At 41.5% G+C, this 25852-nt stretch overlaps 2 protein-coding genes across 2 annotated transcripts; both read right to left on the bottom strand.

Moving 5' to 3' along the window:
- Positions 1 to 2114: 2114 nt before the first annotated feature.
- tnfsf13b (TNF superfamily member 13b) lies at positions 2115 to 4988 on the bottom strand. Its single transcript, XM_022199095.2, has 6 exons — positions 4517 to 4988; positions 4306 to 4414; positions 3761 to 3817; positions 3354 to 3478; positions 2959 to 3109; positions 2115 to 2782 (listed from the first exon to the last, which is right to left on the bottom strand). Exons 1-6 carry the CDS (start codon positions 4736 to 4738, stop codon positions 2670 to 2672), a joined length of 777 nt encoding a protein of 258 aa, XP_022054787.1. The 5' UTR covers positions 4739 to 4988; the 3' UTR covers positions 2115 to 2669.
- Positions 4989 to 5433: 445 nt separating this feature from the next.
- Positions 5434 to 10974, bottom strand: abhd13 (abhydrolase domain containing 13). Its single transcript, XM_022199319.2, has 2 exons — positions 10778 to 10974; positions 5434 to 9390 (listed from the first exon to the last, which is right to left on the bottom strand). Exon 2 carries the CDS (start codon positions 9354 to 9356, stop codon positions 8301 to 8303), a length of 1056 nt encoding a protein of 351 aa, XP_022055011.1. The 5' UTR covers positions 9357 to 9390; positions 10778 to 10974; the 3' UTR covers positions 5434 to 8300.
- Between the last annotated feature and the right edge of the window lie 14878 nt (positions 10975 to 25852).

Genomic DNA, 25852 nt, shown 5'->3' with positions numbered 1-25852 from the left:
TCTTCTTCTTGTATGTTCAGTAACACAACTCTATATACTCTCAACATGTGAGTGAGTGTGTGAACTATCCACAGTGTCAGCATGTGTACACAGCAGGTCTCATTTCCTGATTCTCCGGTCAGATGCTGCTTTCTCTTTTGAGAATCAGGCCCACAGTGACATCAGCTTCCGCCAACACACAAGCCGTCACCATGGCACCACACAAAGACATCTCTAGCCCAGAGGGAGGGGAAGCATCATGCTTGACACATTTATAGGAGAGGTCCGGGCTCCACTCCCCTCTTCTCCTATACTCTCCTCCTCCTTCCTTTTCTCCCCCAATTGCTGTTTGTCCAGTCGCCTGCTCTGTTTACCAGATCATCAAAGAGCTTCTCTGACTTGTGTGTCGAGAGTTCCGTGGGTCTGGCCTGGCGCTCCGTCTGCATTTTAGGCTCATTGCTTTTCTCTTCTCTTCCACTTGCTCTTTCGCTAATAGTATCCATTAAGCCCATTTGAAATCTTTCTTTCCCAGACTTCTATTTTAGACTTCCTACTTCCCTCCCCCTCTTTTGATTTCTTTTCTTGACAAATGGAGCCATGACTCTGAGGGCAAAGTGCCTGGAGAAGAAATGACCACCCACAGGGCTTTGTCTAACTTTGCCCCAACAGACAGAAGGCCTGTGTATAAGAGAAAGAGTGTTACAGAAATACAGGGCAGAATATGGCAGGTAGAGGAAAACTCCACTATAAATATATTCTCTCTCAAGTTGAAAAATATCTGCCTGAAAATATCAAAGGATGCTCTGTGGAGTAATTTTGTTACTTAGAAATCTAAACCACAAAACGAAGGATGCTTTAATTTACTAAATCAATACTATCTCATTTAGAGCATTTAGATGAACATTCCCTGAGATAAATCAAATGAAATACTTTCATCTAACGAGGTTTAGTCTGAAATGTTAAGACGTCAAACATCCATCCATCCATTCTCTATACACCGCTTTATCCTCACTAGGGTTGCGGGGGTGCTGGAGCCTATCCCAGCTGACTCGGGCAAAGGCAGGGGACACCCTGGACAGGTCGCCAGTCTGTCGCAGGCAAACAATCACACTCACATTCACACCCACGGGCAATCTAGAGCAACCAATTACCTGCTTCGCCTGCTGCCTCCGTGACCTGGCCCCGGATAAGCGGAAGAAAATGGATGGATATTTTTGGACTGTGGGAGGAAGCCAGAGTGCCCGGAGAAAACCCACGCATGCACAGGGAGAACATGCAAACTCCATGCAGAAAGATCCCAGGCCCACCCTGGGATTTGAACTGGGGATCTTCTCGCTGCAAGGCAAAAGTGCTAACCACTACACCACTGTGCAGCCCAACATCAAACATAAGAAAGTGAATTTTTTTTCAGATTTTACCCCATTGCGACATAAAATGTTTGCCACTGAGCAAAATGATGTATCCACAACAGAACACTTTGGTTGTCCAGCAAAGTGCTTGTGGTTTTAGTTGTTCCCTAGGCAAATAGCAACCAGATTTTCCTGTCAAAAACCTGTTTTTGTAAGTACTGTACATATTTGGATTTTTATATTATTTGTATTTGTAAAATACTCATGTAAAATAGTCACCTCCAATCCTTTTCATGTTGGATTTTAATTGGAATTTGCTTTGATTCATTCATTTATGATCTATCTGAAACAATCAACATAATACAATCAGTACTGTATGCAAATGCAATGATATAAAACAACTTGACAGACTGTTCTGTAGTGAAAATTAGTATAAAGTGATGAAGAAGTCCTTGAAATCCATCGTCCAAATTGTATAAGAAGCCAGTGCTAGCTCTAACTCTCCCCCCGCCTCTAGTTTCACATAATATAAACTGAAGAATTACCCACTGAAGATATTTCACTGTTTCTTCCTGGGTTTTCCGGCAGGACAAATTCATTGATCAGCTCCTTTGAAAGTGCAGACATCATCTGCCTACTGTTTTGCCTGGAGCTAAAAATTTGCTCGTAAGCTGGATTTTCAGTGTTCCTGCTCAAAGCGTACCTTGATTTCTCTCTTTGCTTTTGTTCTGTCACACAAAAGTATTTTCTCCTTGTGGCCAACAATGGAACTCTTTACCAAGAATCTCTTGTGCAAGAGTTGTCACTTTATTGCAAAACAACTTATTTATCACTCAAACATACACATATGCAGTTAATGCAAATGATGAAATAGGTATGATAAATCAGAACACTTATGTGCAAATATCTAGAATAGTAAAGCATATAGGAACTTCTGGTACAGTGATGCTGCTGTTGCAGAGGGTAAGAATGATTTCAGACACCTCTCTTACAAGCTGAATCTTGCCATATTTGTAACTATTTGAAGAAAATATACCTGATTCTGACAGTTTTTACAACATTCTGTCTTGGTGTGCGCTACAAATGAATATAACAAAGCTAAATAGTAAAGAAAATATCCTCAACTTATTGTCGCCTTTACATCAGCTCAGGCTGAACAAGCTCAGCGTCACACAGTCTGTCGCTCAGCTCATGCAGAAGCGGCTGCTTCCTGTATTTTTCTCATAACATGAAAAGTCAGGCTCAGTCACAAGAACTGTGTCGTGTTGCTTCCTCTCCTCTAACGGTGGCACCTCTTTCCCTACAGCTGCATCCCTTGGGTCCTGTGTGAGGTGATGCATTTCAGGCCAGTTTGAAAGCACCCAGGAAGGTGGAATCACCATCCAGGGACACGTTGGCAGCGGGCCGCGGGATCAGAAGCTCCAAGTAGTCTCCGACCTCCAGCTTCACAATACCTGAGGGATTCACATGCCCATTTCAGACCTTGGACTGGCATTTTGACATTGATCACCCCCTAACCCAGCTACTAACAGACAGCTTGCCTGAGGGAGAGGGCATGCTGATTAACCTCCTAACAGCTGTTGTTGAAAGGTTGAACATAGCTGAACACACGCAGTAAATACAGGCTCACCTCCTGTGTAGCAGGTGTTGAAAGCGTACTCAGGGTTCATGGTCTGGATGCAGCGGAACAGAAACACGAATGAGAGCTCATCTCCCACAACATTCCTCTTCCACCGGATCACCACATGGCCCATTGCAAAGGTGCTGTCCATGTAGTAGACCTGCACACATCACAATTACCGGGTTAAATCCATAAGGCATGGGTGCTATAGCATTTATTACTCATGCATAATGTGCATTTTCTCTTCTTTAGCTGACCTTTCCTCAAGGTCTCCTAACCATGCTTACAGTGAGCACACCCTCTTTCCCTCTTGCACTGTATGTAGAAAAAAACTTAAATTCTAAATGGACTAGTTGCGCCTCCTGGTGGGAAAACAGTGAAATGACAAAATTCAAAAAACCTACCTGACTGTACACAAAGTAGAAGCCCTCCTCTCTGACCAATATGCGGTCGTTGTCCTCCTCCAGGGCAGAGCCTCTCTTCAGCCCAGTCTGCCAAGGGATACTTGTGTATGGTTCTGATAAAATTTCTGATCCAAAATAGAACATCATATTAGAAAACGTGCCACACCACCTGCAGCTAAACATCTGTTCCGACAGTCAGCCTGTGTGTGTTGTTGCTTGGGATTTCCTGCGTACATGTTGATGTAGTTTTAATGCAAAATCTATTTTTCCTCTGTAATCATGAATATGATCAGTGAAAAGACAAACAAAAGTCATCCAAAAGAGCAAAAAGTGAAGAAGCACTCCATGAAATGCCAAGAAAGAGACAAATCAATCAACTGTCACTGCCTGTATAAGACATACTGTACCTTTCCTGAAGGGTTTTCTGCTACTGTTTGCCAACAGCTGCAGACAAGGCTGAGAAACTGTCACAAAACATAAGAGAAGAATCTTAGACATCGAGACATCGCTTATTCCATTGCTCGTACTCTGACTTCTTCTGCTCACATTTTTGGACAAAACTAATAGTTGGTAGGAAAATCCCACCACATGACACCTGTTATTTTTCTTGTGGATATCAAAGCTAATAAGTTATTCACACTTGGATATTAGTGTGTTTGGCAGTTGGTAGTGTTTTTTGGGGAACTTTTCATTATCTTGTCAGTGGTCCAAAGAAAACGGTGCAGACGGATTGTCAGACAGTATTGTGATTTTCAGGCATATGAATAAACTTATTGTAGCATACACTATAGGAAATTAAACTCTACAAACAGAATCAGCCAGGTATATATTGTACTATATATTACTCTTGTTACGAGTGAACCAATAGATATGCATAAACAGAAAAATAATTACCACATCCCAAAGTGTTAACAGTGAACTGTCAGGCTCCAGTGCATCCACTGGGTCTTACCAAACGTCTCTTTTCCAGCTGCTGTCCTCTTCCTCCTTATCAGGTCGAATGCATGTTGAGACCCAGGATGGTGTGGAGTCTCTTGGCTGCTTCTCCTGCCACTCTCAGTCTGTGCAGATAAGACACAGTCCTTAGAAACACAGTGAATGCAAGTGAAACTCAACACTCAACTTTCCGTTTGTTGTGATGTCCCGGACTGGTGTTCTCTCACCTGGTCTCCGTACCTGGCCTCTTGACCCTCTTCTCTCCTGCGACAGGCTTCTAATTTGAGTCCCTCTATTTCAGATCTGAGATGTACCAGTTGGTACATGGACAAAGCTGACAGAAAAGAGGAGATGACAGCAGCTAGCGTTAGCAGGAAAATTGGCCAGGAGGGCCTTCCTTCACCTGCCCCTTGTCCAGCCACAGGCTTCACACCTGCTAAAACCGTCATTGCAGATAGTCTCCAGAGATCACGCTGGCAGCATGACCAGTCTCACGCCTGAACTACGTTGCCTTTCTTTTGACAGACTCAAATTAGGAATGGTACATGTTTTCTTTTGTCCTCAAGACTTCTGAAAAGGTGCACGCTTAGCCCTCAACTCTTGCTTTTAAGCAAGACGGAGTTCCTTAACTTTCGCTTTTGTCCTTCGTGGGCTGGATATAGTCTAGTCTGGGGGACTACGCAGAAAAAACACAGTACAAAAAAGGGCAATACAGCTTCCCCTCTTACTGTTCCGCTCAGCTAACCACACTCACAGCTTCCTGCCTGACCAGACGTCCTGACAAATATATCTGCATCATGATAAAATGCATCTTAGCTTCTCCACATTTTACCAAATCAGCCATGTGAGTGGGCACACAACATAGCCTTGGCAGAATCAGAAGAAAGAGCCTGGTTCTGAAACAGTAGAAGCAATTTAAGACTAAGAAGGAGAAATAATCATTATTGACACCGTAACATCTGAATATGACACGCACTGAAAGAAGGAAGTGCAAAAAAAAAAATTTTCCTTTAACTTTGAACAGCAACATAACATGACAAAACAAACAAATTCTCAGAATAAAAAAGTGAAGTGATGCCATGGTACACAAATTATTTTGATACTGTGACATTTAAAGATAAAGAGGGAGAAGAAACAAAAGAAATCTGAATGTATCAATTTATTGCATGTTACAGTACAGAAAAAAGTGAAAATGTGTGCTTACAAAAGAATTGTTGACATTGTTTGGAAATAGAAAAGAAACATAACTCTGAAATGGAAAATCACTCAAACTGACTGCGTCATACTGAAGATGACTCATTCAGATGGCTGTCTGTTCAGATATCCCATCAGTGTTTGTTCAGTGTGGAGTCACGGTAAGTTATGGTGGATGTACACAAAGTATGTCAACACTGTGCAGGTTCATTACAAAAAAAAATGCCAAGACTCAATGTAATCACATGCCAGTTTGCAAAGGCAACTTGCAAATTCCAAATTATGCCAAAAAATTTAAACAGTACTCATTCCAATCTATTCACAATCATATGAACATTTCAAAAATATGTCCCATAGTGCATTTGCACAATACCTGGCTAATGATTTTATATTGAAAAAAAATTAAAAGACATTCAGTTTGATTCCATTTCTTTTCATCAGCAGAGAGTTGGACAGTAACAATACATTTGTCTAGGATAATATTCTGTTCAGAATTAAACTTGTTTGAGACCAGCCAACAAAAACATTACATCAAATGAATGGCAGTAAGTTCCTCAATGGTGCAATGCAAACTAAAGGCAGAAGTGTATAAAACACAGCTTGTGGAACAGAATTGGTGAATATTCACATGGTTGGAATCAGACTGCACAATGTGCACTAACTCAGCATATGGATTTAATATAATACAAAAAAAAAATGCCTGAAATTGTTCAGTGTCACCAGTGGAAAAAAGAAGTCACACAAAAGGGAGAAAAGACTATAATTACACAATTTTTATAAAGCATGTTAATTGAAGACCACCATTTACATTCACAGTAGCCTTTACATCATTTTTCAAGTTGTCGTCACATTGACGCACACAAATTTCGCCTTTTGGTGTCGTCAAATTTTGTTTCGCTTACTGTTTACAAACAGTATCAAATATGGCTAAGGAGATCTGTTGAGTGTATTCAAATGGCTTTCATATCACTGCAGTGCAGTGTGCTGCATTTAGAAAAGCAAGAGCAGATAATAGTGTTTTAATTGTCAGACTCTGCTCCACCCTGTGGAAGACATGCAGGAAAGGTTAATTAGCTCATTAAAAGCCCTCCAAGTGAGTAAAGCCATTTTGCCACACAAGCATGGTGTGACAGAATCCTCCAATTCACAATTACAGTGCTGATGATAAAAAGCTTGCAAATAAACAGATTAAAAATGCTCACACTTTACTCCTAGTTCTCCAAGGACAGGCTCGGATTTTTTCAAAACTATCTTAATACTATACTCACACCTCCATATACTGAATGCGTACCTTCAAACTATTTGTTGTGTTCATTGTTCTGTCTGTACAGACCATTCAGAAATCCCTCCCTTATGCAACTAAGGCCAGTTTTCAGCAAATGTTTTACTTTCTGTTTCTGTGGGTATCCAAGGGTATTCCAAGTTTTAGCATTCCGACTTAGAAATATACTTATTATAGTCCAGTACTTTTTCTGAGAAACTCCCTTTTACGGAACACGCCAGACTGGAGTTTCTTGTTGATCTGCAGTAGACAGTAATAGTAACACGGTGATTTTTCTTTCTTACTCAAAAAAGCATTGTGGAATATACCAGCTTCATTGTATTACTCAGACTACTGAAGCCTTATTTCATCTTATTGGCAGAACTGTATGTACAAAATGAGAGACTGTATACTTGTTTCTTAATCTGGATTTACTCTAATGATCAGTAGGGACCAGAGGATTACAGCAACCAGTAACTCTTTCAGTGCACTGACATCAATTGTAGCACTGCATCAAGATAGCCTTAAAGAAATCTAAACTTATCTGTAAATAACAAACCACACGAAGCAAAAACTCCTTAAAAAAGCTAGAGAAGCCAAACTTGTGCTGTAGCAACTGGAGCCTATTGAAAAATAAAGATTAGCATGTGTGCTAATTGTATTATACCCAGACATGTTACCAGGGAGAAAAGCTTATTCCAAGTAAACAGAAGCAGTCTGACAAAAAAAACAAGTTCTTTTTGAAAGGCAGAAGTATCAAACATGTCACCTTACATTCCTGACCACTTCATCTCAGCGAACACTTTTGTAGCTGAACACAATTATTCAACAGTAAGCTTTATGCTATTGTTGCAGACAAAACTTTCAAAGGTATACAGAAATATTCATCACTACAATGTCAGGATATGCCAAGCTGCTGCACATGTATATTAATGTTCCTTGCCTAAAGGGGAGAGAAAAAAAAAACACTCCTTATGCTCCTCAAAGTATTGCTCAGAAGATGTTAGTCCACAATCAAACACGGGCAAATCTGGACAGAAAAGTGCAATGTATTAACAAAGATATATATATTTACAGTTTATCCTACATATTGTCAGTGTTTAATTTTGTATGCTAGAAGATCTGTAATTTTAACTCCAGTAATAATCAATTTTTCGATGAAGAATAGGCCCTTATATGGTCATGATACTATGACAAACTTTCATTTATTTTGATTAATTTCAGCAGACTCACGACAGCATATTCTTCTGTGGCTGTGACATGTCTTGTGGTGTGGGCATGTATGCTCTGGCTTCATTCATAAAAGGTCATAAATACATGCATTCATAGCTGAAACACAAAAGAACCCAGGAGGGCATCGTTAGCCTCTCTCAAACCCTTGAAATAGTGAAAACATGTTAAATTTACAGAAAGGTAAAAAGAGTGAAATAAAATACAAACCCAGACAAAAGCATAAAAAAATGTACATTCTTTCCAAAAATCAATGAAGTCCCTCCAATCAGTTTACTTCATCCAGCCCATCATCTGTGGCCAACAGTCATTTCCTGACTGATTTTTCAGATAATGGTGACGCTGGCTGAGGGCTGAGCGCTCTCCTCGTGGGCATGGCTCTTCAGCAGGTCTTTCATGAACTGCTCCAAAGCAGCGAAGTAGCCCTGACACTGCCACGTGTCATTGTGCGTGCCCTCTGGAAAGATAGCCAGGCGTTTAGTCCGCGCAGGAGACAACTCGTACAGTTGTTTCATCATAACGGGTGGGATGAGCTGGTCTGACAGACCAGACACGAACAGCGAAGGCATGCGGCACAGCGCCACCTGCCGATAGGACAGGAACTGATTCCGATAGCACCATAAGGGCAGCAGGCGCATGGGCAAGAAGGAGAAAAGCGTTGCTGCCATGTGGGGGATGCTGAGGAAGGTGTTTTCCACAATAATGGCTGCTACACGGTGAGGGTTGACTGATGCCAAGCGCACGGCCACAGCTCCTCCTAATGAGCGACCAAACAGTACCACCTTTGTCTTGTCCAGATCAGGGCGGGTCATGACATAGTCCAGTGTGGCCTCTGCATCCAGGTACAGCCCATCCTCACTGGGCTCACCCTCGCTCTTTCCGTAGCCACGATAGTCCACCAGCACCACATTAGCTTTTAGATTGACCAGCATCAACAGGGCGTTTGGCACCCTGTGACCAATATTACCAGCATTACCGTGGAAATAAAGGATGGTGGGTGGAGCAGAGGAAGTGGGGCTGCTTTGATTGCCAGAGGTGACTCCAGGAGGTGCGTCCCCTCCTGTGTAACGGAGAAGGATGAGGTTAAGTTTCACACCATCCTTGGTGCGAATGTACACATTCTCGTGTGGGATTCCTGTTGGCATGGGAACATAAAGGCGAGAGGAGGAGGGCTGGTCGGGGAAGTAGAGGAGAACATCCTGGAATTTGTAGAGGATGCCCGCCACGGATGCTAGGATGAGCGCAAGGAGAAAAAATCCTCCATACAGGTGGAAGGTGAGGATGAGAGCCAAAAGAGACACTCGACAGGCACCCCAGGACCAGGAGGCCAGAGTCAGGGTACAGCGCTCCATCGCCCCCCACAGCCTCCAGGGCTTCTCCATGGCTACACAAGAGCTGAGTCACAAGACACAAACCCTGCAAATACACAGTCCAAAGAGAGAGTACACAGAAAAGAAAGGGGAGACGGGGTTAGTACATCTGTAAAGAAATCATTTTAGAATACAGAAGCTCTTTTAACAACATCATGCTCATTATCCATGAGGCTAGCTGTTAAGACAAAAACATGGAAACTATGTTAAACAAATTGCTTGTGTCATAACAATCCCAAATCTAATGTACCAATGTGGAGAATGTGTAAACTCTAAACAATACTGTAATTTGTATAACATTCATGCAATAAATGGCTGAAGAAAACCCCTGATAACGATCATCTTATTATACGATGAACTCAAACTTTTTGGAATGCAATCACATTTATTTAGAAGTCTGTTTTACAGTGTAGAAATGTGATTCAGATACAGAAAACAATGAAAAGCATTACTTGAAGCAGAAGGTTAAAAAAAATCCCATCAAAGCTAAAGGCCTCGCCAAGGCCCGATAAAAAACATGATGGATGTATCACTAACAATCATTAACCATCATCCAAAACTACCTCTGTTCTAAAGCTTCTGAAATTTAACACATCCAGCTACTTGAACCAACAATAATCATTTCCATAATAACAGTAATTCTAAACTACCACAAAATACTGTGTAATGACAGGAGAACTTGCAGTCAGTCTTGACCAACCCTTGTCTAGCAGTGTGTCACAACCAGCTAGAAAAATGTTAAACAGCAACGCTCTCTGCTGGTCCATTGAGAGCCCCATGTGTTGCATCATTTTGCAGTTTTTCCATCTTTTGTTGCTGTAACTACACCCAATTAGATAGCACCAACTCCTGATGAAATGAAAATGCCAGCTTAACCAGGTGTAGGCACAGTATGAGGGTAGATCCACTGCTGAGGTTCTCCAGGTCCCCAGAGTTAGAATAAATTAGCGTAGCATGGAGCAAAATGTAGATTATTTTACATATATATATATATATATATATATATATATATATATATATATAAAACACTAAAACATATATCGACCCCACCCACAGGGAAGAAATGGTGACAGCTGCTGCAAGCCTGGTGTAAAGCTTACACGACCATCGTTTGGAGAGCTTTGACAGTTAGCTAGCTTATGATAGTCAACGGCAGTCATCAGTCAGCATCATTTCTGCTCTGTCAAAACAAGGTGTCAATTCAGCCTGGGAGGTACACCTAGCTCTGAAGTTACTGACGCTAAAATCGATCAAAACCCAATTTAAAAACCAACGATAGCTGCAATCAAGCTAGCTCAGTGACAGGCATGCTAACAATTAAGCTATCCTTTCCTCCCATTACCCTGCTAGTGCTGTCAGCGCTGTTAATGTAGCTGTCCAAGTTAGCCACCTAGCCACCTGAATAATGGTTAGCAAAGCAGCCACCTACTCACCCTTCTCTCATTTTTAGCGTCTCAGGTGCATGAAATTTGTACAGAACAGTGACACACAGACAGCACAGTCACTGTCATTCAGCTCTGTACCGGTGAACAAAATTATAGTTCCAGTAACAAGCTAAGTGCCTGAGTGTCAGCAGCAACCGGCGAGACTAGCTACACAGCTGGTTAGCATTACTGGTGTAGCATTTTGATTTCCGTGTAGTGCTCAGCACAAAGAGAAAAGTTCCGGTAAACAGATGGTCCGCACTGCAATTTAACTGGGGTTAAAATACAGAGAGAGCACAGCAGCAGACACGAATACCAATATCGATTAAATAATACTAATAACGCGTAATGCAAACGACTTGAACACAAAGTTTGATCTGGAGTTCACTAACACTGGTCTACAAGCAAAATACTTCCAGAATAAAGTAGTTAAACTTTACCTACTTTCAATTACTAAGAAGAGAAAAAAGTCAAAAGAGATGGTTGACTCAAGTTATCAAGAGACATTAAGTCAAACATTGAAATTCTATGTGAAGTAATGAGAGGGTGATTTTAATTGAAATGATATGTATGTGTTTGAGCTACAAGTTCTGACTTGATTTTGTGCTGAACCTGGAACCGGCCAGCTGCTCGTATTAAGCAAACAGCCCACTTCCCTTTATGACACCAAGCATATAGTCATAAATGCTCTTATCGGCCTTTCTAATCGTGTGGATGTTACAGTCAGATTCATGGTGGTGTAAACTATTACATTTCATCTTGATCACATCCAGCGATCACTTCTTTTTCATGGGCCTCCTTTATAACGGCCGGGCAGCTTGTTGCATAATGAAATTCAAAGCACTCTATCAACCAGGGAGATCTCGCACTCCGTTTACTTATATTTACATATACTGTATTTTGTTTTCCCACTATAGGCAAACAGGCATGATGAATGTATGGCCCTGCTGGGACACAGAGCTGGTCTGAGGTCAGGCAGCTTCCAGGCTCTACTGTAAAGTCTGGAGAGGGAATATTTATTCCATTTTATCTCTTTAAAGTGCAATCTGCAGATGGCAAGAATGTGTGAATTTCTTTGGAAAATAAGGTGTTAAAACATGCAAAGTCACATGTTTTGTTACAGCTAGAGTTTAGGTTGTGAGCTGTGGCAGGGCTCTCTCCTCCTTGGCCTTGCTCTCTCTCTCTCTCTTTGCAGGTGTGTGCTGTGCTGATGAGGAGTCCAGGTGTGTGTCATCTGTCATCAGCAGATCATGTGCAGGTGGAGGCCAGCTAATCAGGTCCTGGTGTCCTACAAGAATCGCCGTCAGTCGTCGTTTGATGCTGGACCGTCTTTGTCCCTCTATGTTGACCTCTGCTTGCTTTTGGTTACCTGACTCCTTCTGCTCCTCCGTGAATTCCAGCTGGATCAAGGAAAATCATCTGTTGTCAAGATTTTAAACCCCAACCTTAAAAAAGAAACAAACCCATAAATCACAATGATAGCAGAACAAATGTTTTTTTCAGTACCTTGGAAACATTAGCCAATCATCAATGTTATAATTTGTTTTCCCAGTTCATCTTATCAAATTATATAAGATTTAGCCAATTTTATCTTGGAAGCAGACAATTTCCAAAAAATGATGGACCAGTGTAATCAGTGTTGCATGTACAATTCAATTTTTAGCCACCGGGTGATGCTGTTCGACAGAAAATAATCCTGAAAACTCACTAAATCAAGTCTAATGTTGTAGTGTTAAAAGTGAACTGAAATCTAACAGATTAAGGGTGTTTTAGTGAACATGAACAATAGCCAATGCAGTGCACAAATAGATCGAGAATTGTGGGAAGCTTATCATTTGTAACACATAGGCAAATACAGGATGTTTTTGATACTGACATTGGACTTTACGAATCAGCACATTATTAAAAAAAGAGGGCCTTGAATATTTTAAAGACTTTTTACTATCTATTATTTCCCTTAAGAACAATCCTTTTACTGTTGTTTTTTGACAGTGTGTCGATGGAGTCAGAATTGACACATTTCACAGTCAACAAAAGTGGGCCAGTTGTAGGTGTGAAAACCGTAACACTCTGGTGGTGAAGGGTGATGACAGAAATACCCACGAATAAAGTGAAGGTAGACCAGTCAGGACAGGAAGCATGTTAGCCTGCACACAACTACCACCTCAGTTCCTGTTTACCTGGGACAACAAACTACGCAGATTTTACAAGGTACGTTCAACTAAACAAACAAAGGAGAGGTAACTACAAGAATAACATCGAAAAGTGCTACTGTTATTGATAATATCTTCACAAACGCAGTTGATGGAAAAGTTGTGAGTGGGATTTTGATAACTGATGATTTTGATAACTGATGTAAGTGATCATTTACCAGTTTTTACAGTTTATAAAAATTAGCAGTGCAATACAAAGGAAATCACCTCAGAAAAATTAATAAGAAACAGATCTACATATCTATCTACATATCTATCTATCTGCATCTCTCTCTCTATAGATAGATAGATAGATAGATAGATAGATAGATAGATAGATAGATATTTTTTGTTGTTTTTCAGTTCACTTTTCGTAATTGATTTCTGGGGATAAAGGGGCAGACATAATAAGACTTGTCTTCTTTCGGCTGTTTGGAGACTGTTTGTACTTAGATGAGACATTTTTTATTTTACAAATGAATGAAATAAAACAAATTAAAAAAATAAGAATTTATGCTGACTGGTGGTAATTACACTCATACTGTTTATCAGTTTACAGACATTTAAATGACAGTACAATGCAAAGGGATTGCTAATTACAAACTTGCATAGCACATGCTGATATTTTCTACCTTTGTAGATTGCACATTTGTAGTCTTGTTTTTATAACATCTTGCTCACACTCAGTTTGACCTTGGAGGAAACAGATTATGTGCAAGCTAGCACAACTGTTAGCTGTTTAACTCTGTCCTTGAGGTTTGTTGATTTGATTCTGTGTTGTCCTAGTCAGCATTGAAACCTCTGAATGGAGCATGCTGTTCTTTTCTGTTGGACAAAAACTTCACAAGCTTGCAAAATTAAGTCAGAATAGATCCATCCATGCATTAGGTATACACACTTTGTGATTCTCTACAGCCTCACACTGGGACTGGAGCATTTGCAGTTGGCTTTCGGCAGAAGGTGGAGTACACAACAGACTTGCCACCAGACTAACACAGGGCTCCCACCTGTCACTAATTTAAAATAGCCAATTCACGTACCATGCATATCTTTGGACTGCAGAAAAAAACCCCACATGCAAACTGCATGCAGAAAGGGGCTTGTAGGTTTCAAACCAGAATCTTCCGACTGTGAGCCAACAATTCCAATAACTGCACCACCATGCTGCCTAAGTCAGAATATAATGCACCCAAAACACAGTCAGCATATTAAAGCATATAACTGATGCAAAATTAGGAATAATGAACCTTATGGCTGTAATAATTTACTTTGTAGAAAATGGTTGATGGATGATGTAATAATCTGCACACTGTGATGGTATGCTGCAGGTGACTCCCAAAATGTTATATCAAAAGAAAGATATAGACAGTCTGTGTAATTTGGTCGCTCAACAGACAGTCTATCTGTTTGTATGTAGAAGAATTATGACATTAATACAACCCTCTACAACCTTTACAGTACTACAACTGATCAGTCCTGGGGCAGATTGCACCTTGTAAGACTACAAGAAGCAGCACAAAAGATTGTATTGCATATATGTAGATGTTCAGTGGTTCATTTCTGTTGGTAAAATGCTCCACTGTGCCCCATTTTGAGCAAGAATTCACTTGGAAAACAGCCTCCAAAGGGAAAATGGTTTCTTTGAACTTAATCATCCTGTCTTACGAACGAGGATAAGGAACTGTATTTTTCAGCTTGAACAGATTGACTTTAAGATTATGTCTGTGTTCAGACTCCATTCATTATTCAGCATGTGGAGAATCACAGTGCGGTGACCATTTCGTCTGCAGTGGCCCTGCCTGATTTGAGGTGCTGTGTGGTATCTATGCAGCATTAAGAATGTATGGTGGACGAGCACAAAAGCACACGCGCACACACATGCAGACACTCTCATACACTTGTCTCTTGAGGGAAAAGAGAGTGCTGCATTCTGACACACAGACTCAGCTTATAAGAGACTGACAGCTGGCAAGTTCACCCTCTCTTACCTATGACTCAATTACCTTTGACATGTCAGTCAAAACATCTATTACACACACTAACACACACAAACCCTTGTGCAGTCTTACGCACACGCGCTCTGCAGCTTCACTCTCGTATCCTACGACTAAATTACTTGAAATATATCACTCTAAACAGCTGGAGGGCCCCAGCTCAATAACACAAAGTCAGAGCTGCTATAGGATGAGGAGTGACTGCGATGACCCTTCAGGGAATATCATACCATCAGGCCAAGGGTCAAACTTATAATGCACCTCACGTCATTCACCAAATGGCCTCCTCGGGACACCAGAGCTGCACAGTACAATTCTACAATACACCCATGCTTCCTGTTGCTAAAATGAGAAATTGCGCTCGGCTTTAATGCTGATGCCAAGCTATGGACATGCACTGATATTGCTGTCAGTCCACACCTTTTATGGCTGATGCAGTGACTTTAACAGGTATGAACTGCCATCACTGCATTGCTGCTGCATTTGTAAAAGACATAGTTGAGCTTGTCTGACATTATTACAAGCGATGCCTCTTGATTTGCAAGTCACTGGATGCCATACATAAGGTGATAGATGGTGGTGTCCATGGCTACAATGTAAATGTGTTGTCACCTTGGAGACTGAGCATTGCTTTGAGTCAGAGAGGACAGCTACATAATGGCAACTCTTCATTTTAAACACAACATAGAGGAGAGGGTAAATACAGGCAGAAGTTACCTGTGTTACCAGTGTAGTACGACATCAGACTCAGGTTTTCTTTTTAATTCATAGTTAACAAAGCAGGAGCTGCTGTAGCCCAGATTGCTCTGTTGTAGCGTCAGTCAGTGAGATTTAATGAAACTGTACATTGTACAGTGATTTACATTCATGTGAAATAGACAAGCCAACCTGGCATTGTGGGCATGCAGCAGTGTGCCCTATACACGATGGTTGCCAGGAATAAATTAGGTGGAAATTGCTGTATGTCTCAGGCAGCAATTAGGAGGCCTCCTGTGGCATAGAGGTAGACATTTAATAAAGGCTACATTCCCCTCATTTCCCTTGCAAATAAACCTTCTGTCACACTTATGATGATATCTATCACTCTAATTAACCTGCTGATATAGGTTTGTGCGTGCTTGTGTTTATGTGTGCGAGCTCCTGTGTTAAGCAAGGGACCCTCCTTGCATAAGTTCAGGGAGTGGTGCTGAGTTGGGGACTATAGTCAAAAACAGACTATTCAGTGCAGCAATAAAGCAATAACAGCAATACGCAGGGTAATTACATGTTAATAGGAAATAGTGTGGTCGTGTTAAATTTGGATATGTGTTGGGGTTTTGTGTGGCCATGAACAGGATGTAACAATCAAAACTTGACAGAACTTCTGTTTCTATTCATCATTGTGTGTAAATTGAGCGTAAAGGAACAGTGGTCACCATTTTCCCTAAAAGGCCCCCATCATATCTTCAGTATCTTCAGAGTGTGAATGACGTTATCTAAGTCATCATCACTCTTCTGATCTTTGCCCGACCTCCTCTGATGGTAGAAATGGATAATTAACACATTTGGCCATCGTGCCAAAAATCTAAATGAAAAGATAACTTTCACAGAAAGCTTTCTTTGGCTCTCCAGACCCTTAAAAGGTCTCCACAGGGACAGCAGTACTTGCCAGAGCAGCTAAATAAAGCAGTCTTCAAGTGGAAAATCACTCATCCAAGTATGTGTTCCTGCATTTATTTGAAATAAGTGAAAATGCCAGCGGGCTGCACAGTGGTGTAGTGGTTACCACTTTTGCCTTGCAGAAAGAAGATCCCTGGTTCGAGTCCTGGCCTGAGCCCGGGATCTTTCTGCATGGAGTTTGCATGTTCTCCCTGTGCATGCGTGGGTTTTCTCCGGGTACTCCGGCTTCCTCCCACAGTCCAAAAATATACTGAGGTTAATTGATTACTCTAAATTGCCCGTAGTTGTGAATGTGATTGTTTGTCTGTATATGTAGCCCTGTGACAGACTGGCGACCTGTCCAGGGTGTCCCCTGCCTTCACCCGAGTCAGCTGGGATATACTCTGGTGCCCCCCGCAACCCTAGTGAGGATAAAGCGGTGTATAGAGAATGGATGGATGGAAAATGCCGGCTTTTGTCTTTGACCATTTTTTAAAATCTTGCCATCAAGGACTTCAAGGAAAGAAAAGGTTAGGCATCTTGAAAAATATATATTCTATATTTGCTTTTTTGCTGAGAATTAAAAATGTGTCGGTGGATTAAGTATGAAGCTGAAGTGATTTGTCCAATCAGCATGAAGATCGGAAGCCCCATCTAGCTTGCCTCTTTCCATACCTACCAGCATATCTAAAACTAGGTATTATTACATTGTATCTCTTAATTCACACCAAAAGGAATGTAAAAATTTAAATATGTGCTTTAACACAGCATTCCTTGATTTGACTGTTTCTTGATGGAAAACTGTGGTCAGGGTATTAAATGGTGAGCTCTCGAAGGTAGACAGGTCTTTGCAACTTTGCCCTGCTTCAGGTCTCCAGGCTCCAATGACAAATGTGAAAGTGTTATCGATCTTTTGTTTCAGCAAGAAAGTGAATAATCACATTTCATGCAATGTCAAACTATTCCTCTGAGGCAAAAACCACTTCAGCTACTACCACCACAGTGCACCACTCATCCTCATCATTACCATCATTATTAATCCCAGTTACAGCACAATATTTTAACAACTATATTGTGCCCAGACCTCAATAAATTTGAAAAAAACCAAAGGATGTTTCTGTGTGAAGGACATTCTCTTTCTGAAGGAGGTGCAACCATGAAATAATGTCAGCAGCAGGGCTGTTTTGAGAAAGAGCAATATCAAGGGCATGCTGTAATTACAATGTGTTCGATTTAACCTGTGGAGACCGGAGTCTCTGCAGAGAAGTAGAACCCACTGTCCTTGAAAAATGTAGCCACGTTGTCTGAGTGAAGTCAAGAGGTTTCTAAAGGTGGGCTAAACTGTAGGAATTTGAGTACATATAGGGTCATGCTGGTAAACGCTATCCACTTAAAGAGCAAATTCACTCAATCTGGAGAAGCTCAGTCACTCTGTGAAGGTCAGTCAGACCAGTAATAAGTGATCGTTTTAGTTGTTTTGGGAGATCACTCCTGACTAAGCTGATACCAGAGGACATGTAGAGTCTGGTCGCCAGTAGAAACAGACAGGGTTGGGGTCCCGATTAAAGGTTACTGTTTTATCCTGTGTGGACGGAAAGGCCATCTTTCATTTCTCATTTAAGAAGTCTGTGTGTGTATTTGTGCACTCGAGTGTGGGTTTGCATGGGTAGGGGTTTGTTTGTGCATATGTGCTGAATAAGAGGAGAGCAGGTTTAAATGCAGAGAGTGAATAATCATCTCCACAATTTCTGTTTTTAACCTTCATAAACTGGTTTGCACGTCTGATAAATAACACTTATGAGCAGCCAAATGTAAAACAGATGATGCTGTTTATATAATACAGAAGCTGACTGAGTTCACTAATTTGGAACACTTAGAAAATGGATCTTGGTGAAAGATTCAATTAGCTAATGAATTATTTAAACTTATTTACACTCGGTAACAGCTTACAAGCTCTACAAGAACGTTTCTGTACATGCATTACAGCAGAAGGAGGGCTCCAGTAAATTCCCAGTACACGCCACTACCACGTGCTTTAGTGTGGTACTGCCTTGAAAGTAATGCTTTATGTGATGCAAGTGGATGAGGAAGGTACTTATTCATCAGTGTGTGTCAGCAGGTCATGCTCTAAACAGATCCTGGAGCACCATGCTGCAAATAAAGACTAATAGCCTTGTAGGGGGCAAATAGTGTAAGTGTTAACACCAAACATTCCTTCTTAGTCACTGCAGGCTCAACAATAAGCTGTCCACTTAGAACCTTGCAGGAATTAGAATTACTTACCAGGGCTACAGTTAAAGTCACGCAAGGTGGCTGCGATAAAATAGTGATCTGGGAGTAATTTCAGGTCAGCGTGCACTTTCCAGAACATGACATATTCATCATACACAGTCAGTTCTCTGTGAGCGCTTGGCATATAGAGGATTGTGTGAAAATGGTAAGCAAGAGCAAGAATGATTGAGAGGAAGGGCAGAAAAACAAGTCCATGTCATGATATACGTATCCGCCTTCCTATATTGCTCCTTTTTTCTGTTATATGACCCTGAAGTAAGTCAGTGTAATAACCATTGCTCAGGCAGCCTTGTGATTTAAAGACAAGAGTTTCAACCCGCGAATCTGGGCAATCTATCACTGCCTCCCCTCCTCATCTTCCCTTCTTTATCGCAACACTTGGCTCTTAGTTGTTGTCTGTTTGAAGCTATTCTCCTCTCTCTCACACACACACATACAGGTGCACACTCCCAGGCACCTCCCCTTCCCACCCCTGGGGCCCGCACAATACGAGCTTAATGAAAAGGTACTTTACCCTGGCAGCTGTGCACTGGGGAGATATCTTTAAATGTCACTGTTAATGGTAGGAATTAACAGAGAGCAGGCGGTTCTCTATCTGTGTGTGAGCATGTGCATCCTGATGACAGCACATGATACCTGGTTAAATGAGTCACAGCTTTTTTTTTTCTTCTTATGTTGTGTGTGTGTGTGCATGTTTGTGCTACTTCCCCACCCGGGCAGTATATAGCTGCAGTTCATCCGGCTGATTTATGGTCCCCAGGCCTCGGCTCCCCGGACCCGGCTTGATTGGAGTGCATCACAGCAGCTACAGCCATGACCCCTCTGTGACCCCATAAATTAGCCCCAGTGTATGATGGGAGCTCACAACATCAGATGATGCCGATCTACTTGAGCTGATTGATTTAACTACAGACATAATTTTGGCATATCATTTATGATGCCGTGGTCTTCCTCCGTCAAATCGAGCCATCTCAGTGGTGCAATGCATCACGGCTCCAGTGAGCCTAGTGGAGCACAGTGAAAAAGGATTGATGTTCTTCCATGCATCATTGCTGAGAGGACCCATTTAATGGTTACAGTAATGGTTTACATGCTTGATAGAAAGGTGTTAGAAAAATGTAGGCTGATAGGGTCACTGTCGTCTTGTAATCTTAGTTACTGAAACCATGATACAGTGAGGCAGAGCTCTGGTCACATTCTTAAACTCTGGTTTTACACTGAGACACAGTAGGCTGAGCCAGCACAGAATTTATCACTTTTGACCTTTTCCTGAACTTTACTCTGTCTGTGGCAGATATTTACAGAGTCTCGCAGAGAGCAGCATGACTGATGGAGAGAGAAGAATAAGTGTCCGAGAGAGAAAAGAGGATGGCTGTATGGGAAGAAGGAAGTCTGACTGTATGAGTCTTCGACTTGCTGCTGTGGAGAAGGAAAGCCTCCTTCACATCAAAGCTGCTTTTAGGGAGCAGTTTGCAGAGCTGAAAATGGATGGATAACACAATTAACAGCGACACAATCTTTACATTTAATATGACCCTGGGCTAACTGAATTTACAGTGGTGTGTCTTAAAAAAAACAACTTGTAAACTGTTACTAATGGAAGGCACTTGTCTGATTGTCTCAGTTTGGCTTAGATTTTAGATTGCCAGGAGAAGCACAGATGTGTGCTGTGATCAGAAGTAGAGCAAGCCACCACAGGGGGAGAGGGAGAGATTTGCACGTGACTGGTAGACTGCAGAGTGTGTCTGCAAAGTCATCTGAGGTCGGTCAGTCTGTGTGATGAGATAGATGACGCAGAGTAAGGGCCCAGGCTGAGTACAGCACAGTGCCACACAGGCCCAGGCTTTGCACTTTGCATAGCAGATCAGATGAAAATTGAACCTTGGCTTTATTCACAAACAAGAAAGCCTTGCAGACCATGTCAAGTGGATTATACAAGAGCATTAAGGGTTGCGTGATGCGTAACTTTACATCATGGCTACAGTGCTGATGACCATATAGAGACTGCTGGTGTTTTCTCCTGTATGTTTCTGATTTGTGATGTCACTGAACCTGTCCATCCATCCATGCATTTTCTTCTGCTTAGTCAAGGTCAGGTAGTGGCAGCAGGCTAAGCAGGTCGTTCTGGATGTCCCGCTCCTCAGCAATGCATACCAGATCCTCCTGGGGATTCCCAGGTCAGATAAGATATGTAATCTCCCCATCGAGTTCTGGGTTTACACTGGGGTCTTCTCCCAGATGGAGTGAGGTGCCTGGGATGCATCCTAATCACATGCCTGAATGAACCAACTCAGCTGGCTCCTTTCGATGTGAAGGAGCAGTGAGTCTACTCTGAGCTCCTCACTCTGTCTCTAAGGCTGAGCCAAGCTCATTTTGGCCACTTGCAACTCATTCTCTAAGTTACTACCCAGAGCTCATAACCGTAGGTGAATGCTGGAATGCAGCCCAACTGGTAAATTGAGAGCGTTGCCTTCTGTCTGTGCTTCCTCTTCACTGGGACATTCCAGTACAACGCCTGCACTAATCCGTCTCTCCATTTCATGCTCCCTTTTCCCCATCACTTGCGAACAAGATCTTGAGATACCTGAACTAATTTGCTTGGATAATGAGACCTCAATGAATCTGGAATTAATGAGCAGCACAACCTTATCTGGTAGAGCCCAAAGAAGCTCCACCGCCCAGTGGACCCACCACCTTGTGTCATTAGCAATGAGATAGGGTGCGTTGCGTGGGCACCGAAGCATTCTGACCCCCGATTGTGCAGACTGGACTATAATCCATACTATGCTACAACAAGATTAACAGTTTATGGCGTAATAAAAGCTGTTTTAGTTAGCATGTTAGCATGAGGACATTTATGTATTTAGCAATGAGCAGATAAAGAGTAAATCTGAGGCTGAGGTTTTAGGTCCATTCTATGTGATAAATGTGGAGAGATTTCACTTCAAGAAAAAAGCAGAATCCTTATCAAATTTAATGGCAATCCACAAAGTGCTTTTTTCTGGACCAAAGACTGATTGACAGACTGACTTGCAGAGGGAGACACCACCATCCGACCGAAGATGGTCAAGCACCAAATGAGAGGCAATAAGGCTTCCAAAAAGGCTGTTGTGGCATATTTGATTAAAAATATAATCATTTTGCTGATGTATTGCAGCTGATTTAAGCAATTTTCACTGCGGATCATTTTTGCAATTACACACTAAGACAGTGATGACATGAGTGAAACAACGATTGAAGAGCAGAAATTGCTGTGGACCTGTGTGATTAGCCCTGTGAGCTGTGTTTTAACACAGTGGCACTGACTGCTTGGTGATGTTCTGAGGCTCAGCATACTAAACACTCCAAACAGAGGTGAGAAAGGAAAGGGGAAGAGAGATGAAGGCTGGGGGACTGGAGCAGAGCTAAACTGGCCTTCCTCCAGCCTCATCCCAAGTGCAGTCTGGGTAGCTGTACACTTGTGCCTGTGAACATACAGTTCCTACAGGATAAGAGGTGACTGGATGTCAGCTCTGGATGCTATTCAGTTTCCATGTTAGCCAGGATGTGACTTCACTCCTAGTTCTTCAAAGGCTGAAATATGCATTTTCCCCCTTCTTTCCTTCTGGATACAGGGGAAGATGTATCCCTTTCATCAGAAGGTGCTTTTCTCTGACAGCACAGATTAGTGCGAGGCAAATGCATTTAGAAATGCCAGGCTCATTTTCCTTGCTCTCACACTGAACCTTTACCATGCTTTGCATTAATAAATCCAAGGTCTTCTCCCTGTTCTCCTATTAAATTCGGCACATAAAACATGTATGTATGCTCGCAAAACACAAGCAATTTAGAATTCAAATGATCCCAACAGCTCTGTGCAGGTGAAGAAGAATAGCCACTTCGCATCACTTTGATCTCTATTTAGGAAGTTGAACTTAATGCGAACGGAGAGGTCTAGCAAGTGAGAATTGATAGCGGTGGAGAACAAATGAGGCTCTGCAGGTCGAGCACCAGGTTGCTGATGACAGTAGGGATGCACGGTGACATAAATACTCTGGGCTTGGCCTCTGCTTTCTCAGCTGGAGTGTGGAGCCTCAGTCTCAGCTCTGGAGTCCCTGTTAACTCTACCTTCTGTTGTTTACATTTAGGCTAAAGCTGATGTTAAAGGAGCCTGCACTCTCCATCTGGAGGAGACAGACCCCTGGGTTTGATGCAGATGGAGACACTCAATGATTTTAAGATCTCCTCAGAAATGTGTACACATCTCTGAATTGATCTAATATGGTAAATAGAATTGATTGACTTAAAGCTGCTTTGTGAGGAATTTTAAAATGTATGATTGTGGCTCTCTCCTGATGCAAAATCAACAAGTTTATAGCCATGCAACTGGCTCTGTGCTGCTTTATATTGCATTAATATCAGCAGGCTAACATGCTCACAAAAACAAAGCTAACTTTATGTTCAGCAGTTAAAATATTTATGACGTATTTGTTATCTTTATTTTAAGTCCAGCTGAGGCTGATGAAAATGTTGTCAACTTGCTGGTATTTGATCATAAACAAAATCAGGATGAACTGAAATTTGACCTCACAGTGGAAATGAAAGGTAAAGTCAGTGGATAGCCAAAATCATTGGGATTCATCAGCTGGAACCACAATTTCATCACAATCCACAGAATAGCTGCTGACATATTTCAGTTTCAGCTCAAGTGGAGAGTTTGAGTCAAACTGCCCGCATGGTTAAGATTAAAAATTAAAACATCTGTGCACCAGAATCATTCCATTATAAGGAAACAACTTGCTGCTTAAGGAGTCAGTCTTGTGAGGCTCTTAGAACTAAAGTAAGAAGTGTTAAATCCACTGTTTGATGATCATTTCTACAGCTTCTGGTCATTTCCCAGAGAGAGCAATCATTCCCCATGTAAGAGATAGTGTAGAGAGCATCAGGATACAGTCTGAGGCCATCAGTGATGTAACACCAGGGTAAGAGACGAAGACAAACACGCACCCTTACACACAGAAATACATTTAAACATGTTCTGCACATATTCAACTATGTCTTTTTTTAATGCACATAACAGTTGAAGACTATTGTGATTGGGATTCCACAGGAAACTATGTTCCCAACAGGGATAGTTCAGTATTTAAAATGAGATGATACCACAGAAAAGTATAAAGAAGGAATAAATAACCTGTGTGCATTTGGACTCACTCAATAATGATAATATACATCAGCAACAGGTCTCCTCTACCATGTACAGGGTGACCCAAAAGTTTGGAAACAAATGAAAAGTCTATAATCCAAATAATATAATGTTATTTCAATAAATCAGTACCACAGATATATTCAGAAGAGTAACAGATTAGTGTAAAACAAACATATTTCGACATGTTCATGTTCGTTTCTTATACAAAGTTGTGAGCGTTTCCACCAACTGGTTACACTGGTATCTTCTGGAATGTATCTTCATTCATGCTTATGAAGGTTCCTCAAACTGGTCAGTAAATGTTGCCTCATACTACTCATAGTGTTTAAAAAAATTAAAACTGTCAGATACTTTACCATCAAGAGTTTTGAAATCTGACACTGATGATCTGCATTTTGAAGTTATGCTATGCTATTAATTTTCTTCCGAGTTATTGCACTCGGCAAATACTATGCTTTTAAGTTATTTTATTATGCTATAACAAAAATGGGTAAAACAGTGAATTCATGCACCCCCAACTCATATAGACACTGCAGTTAAACTTTCTTTCCAAACTTTTGGGTCACCCTGTATTCATATTCTGTATGTCTTCCTTGCCAGAGTAAAAGCTGTCTTCTCTGACAGGCACATTTCCTTTGAAGCTGGGGGCTGGGTGAACATGTAGATACTGATTACACAATGGGAATATAGGCTAGGAATTCAGGATCGTGGATATGGGAATGGGCAGTGTCCTTGGGAAAGTGAGCTGCGTTGATAAGCCGCTTAGGGATTCCTGGAATGGAAATGGGGTGAGTCAATCGATCACGAGAGTAAAACCCTGAGGCTGAGCGGAGGTGGTGCTGCTGCTGGATTCGGTGGGAGCCTGAACTGCATGATTGTATCTCCATCACTGCTTTAATCCCCCTCGAGTCCAGTGACCACTTGACCACTTTGGACAATGAGCATCTGTTTTACCAAAAGACCCTCTTATTTATTTATTTATTTTTGGAATGGACATTTTTGATTTGTAACAGCAGCAAAAACACAGGTGGAATAAACAGGGAGTCGATTCCATCAGGCGACCCTGTTACTCATCACAGTGAACCAACATGTAGGAGACTAGGACCTCCCTGAAGTGGATCGTAGCTTAGTAGCAAGAAAATGTTGTGAAAAAGGTCTGTCACATAATAAATGCCAATGTCAAGGGTTGTGCTTGTAATTTTGCACATTCAAACCTGCAGTATAAAACTTTTGTCTCCCCCTTCTGGCAGTGAGAGTAAATACACAAACCTTGTTGATGCTTATGATGTACGTTTCACCATTGATTGCTTTTATTTTTTAAACTGTAATCCTCCTCTGAACACCAAGATTCTTTTTATCTGAAACGTCAAACTTATCTTGGAAGCTTCCCACATCTTTCTGCACAGACTTCACAATATTCCCAGTAGCTACTCTGCATCTGTCCAGAGTTACTCCCTTCTTCAGCTCTGGTAAACTAATCACTGCTAGTTAACACACCAATGTGGGACCGCCACCACAGTAACCAGGTTTAAAGCTCTGGTATACAGTGGAATACAGAGTGATTTACCTTTCGCTGATAGCTTTACTCAGCATTGTAGAAACTCGCTTAATAACTGATAATTTATATGTAGAAGTCTTGGACCGTCACTTTCAGTGACACTTTAGATCAACGCAGACTATTTATCAAGCCCCGTTTCAGAGCTTTTTTACATTTTTAATTCCTCCGTATGATTAACAAACAACTGGCTTACTGTTGAGAATTGAATAGCTTGAGTAATCCGTC

The sequence above is a fragment of the Acanthochromis polyacanthus genome, chromosome 14, assembly GCF_021347895.1.
Source record: "Acanthochromis polyacanthus isolate Apoly-LR-REF ecotype Palm Island chromosome 14, KAUST_Apoly_ChrSc, whole genome shotgun sequence".
In the NCBI taxonomy this organism is placed as follows: Eukaryota; Metazoa; Chordata; class Actinopteri; family Pomacentridae; genus Acanthochromis; species Acanthochromis polyacanthus.
This window is presented reverse-complemented; position numbering and strand designations above follow the sequence as displayed.

What these genes read in the sequence shown, in the direction of transcription:
- tnfsf13b (XM_022199095.2), bottom strand. Translation starts at nt 4,738, where the DNA reads ATGACGGTTTTAGCAGGTGTGAAGCCTGTGGCTGGACAAGGGGCAGGT. An exon ending in AGCTGGAAAAGAGACGTTTG is followed by an intron (nt 3,818 to 4,305) that starts GTAAGACCCAGT and finishes GTTTTGTGACAG; the next exon opens with TTTCTCAGCCTTGTCTGCAG. An exon ending in CAGAAAACCCTTCAGGAAAG is followed by an intron (nt 3,479 to 3,760) that starts GTACAGTATGTC and finishes ATTTTGGATCAG; the next exon opens with AAATTTTATCAGAACCATAC.
- abhd13 (XM_022199319.2), bottom strand. Translation starts at nt 9,356, where the DNA reads ATGGAGAAGCCCTGGAGGCTGTGGGGGGCGATGGAGCGCTGTACCCTG.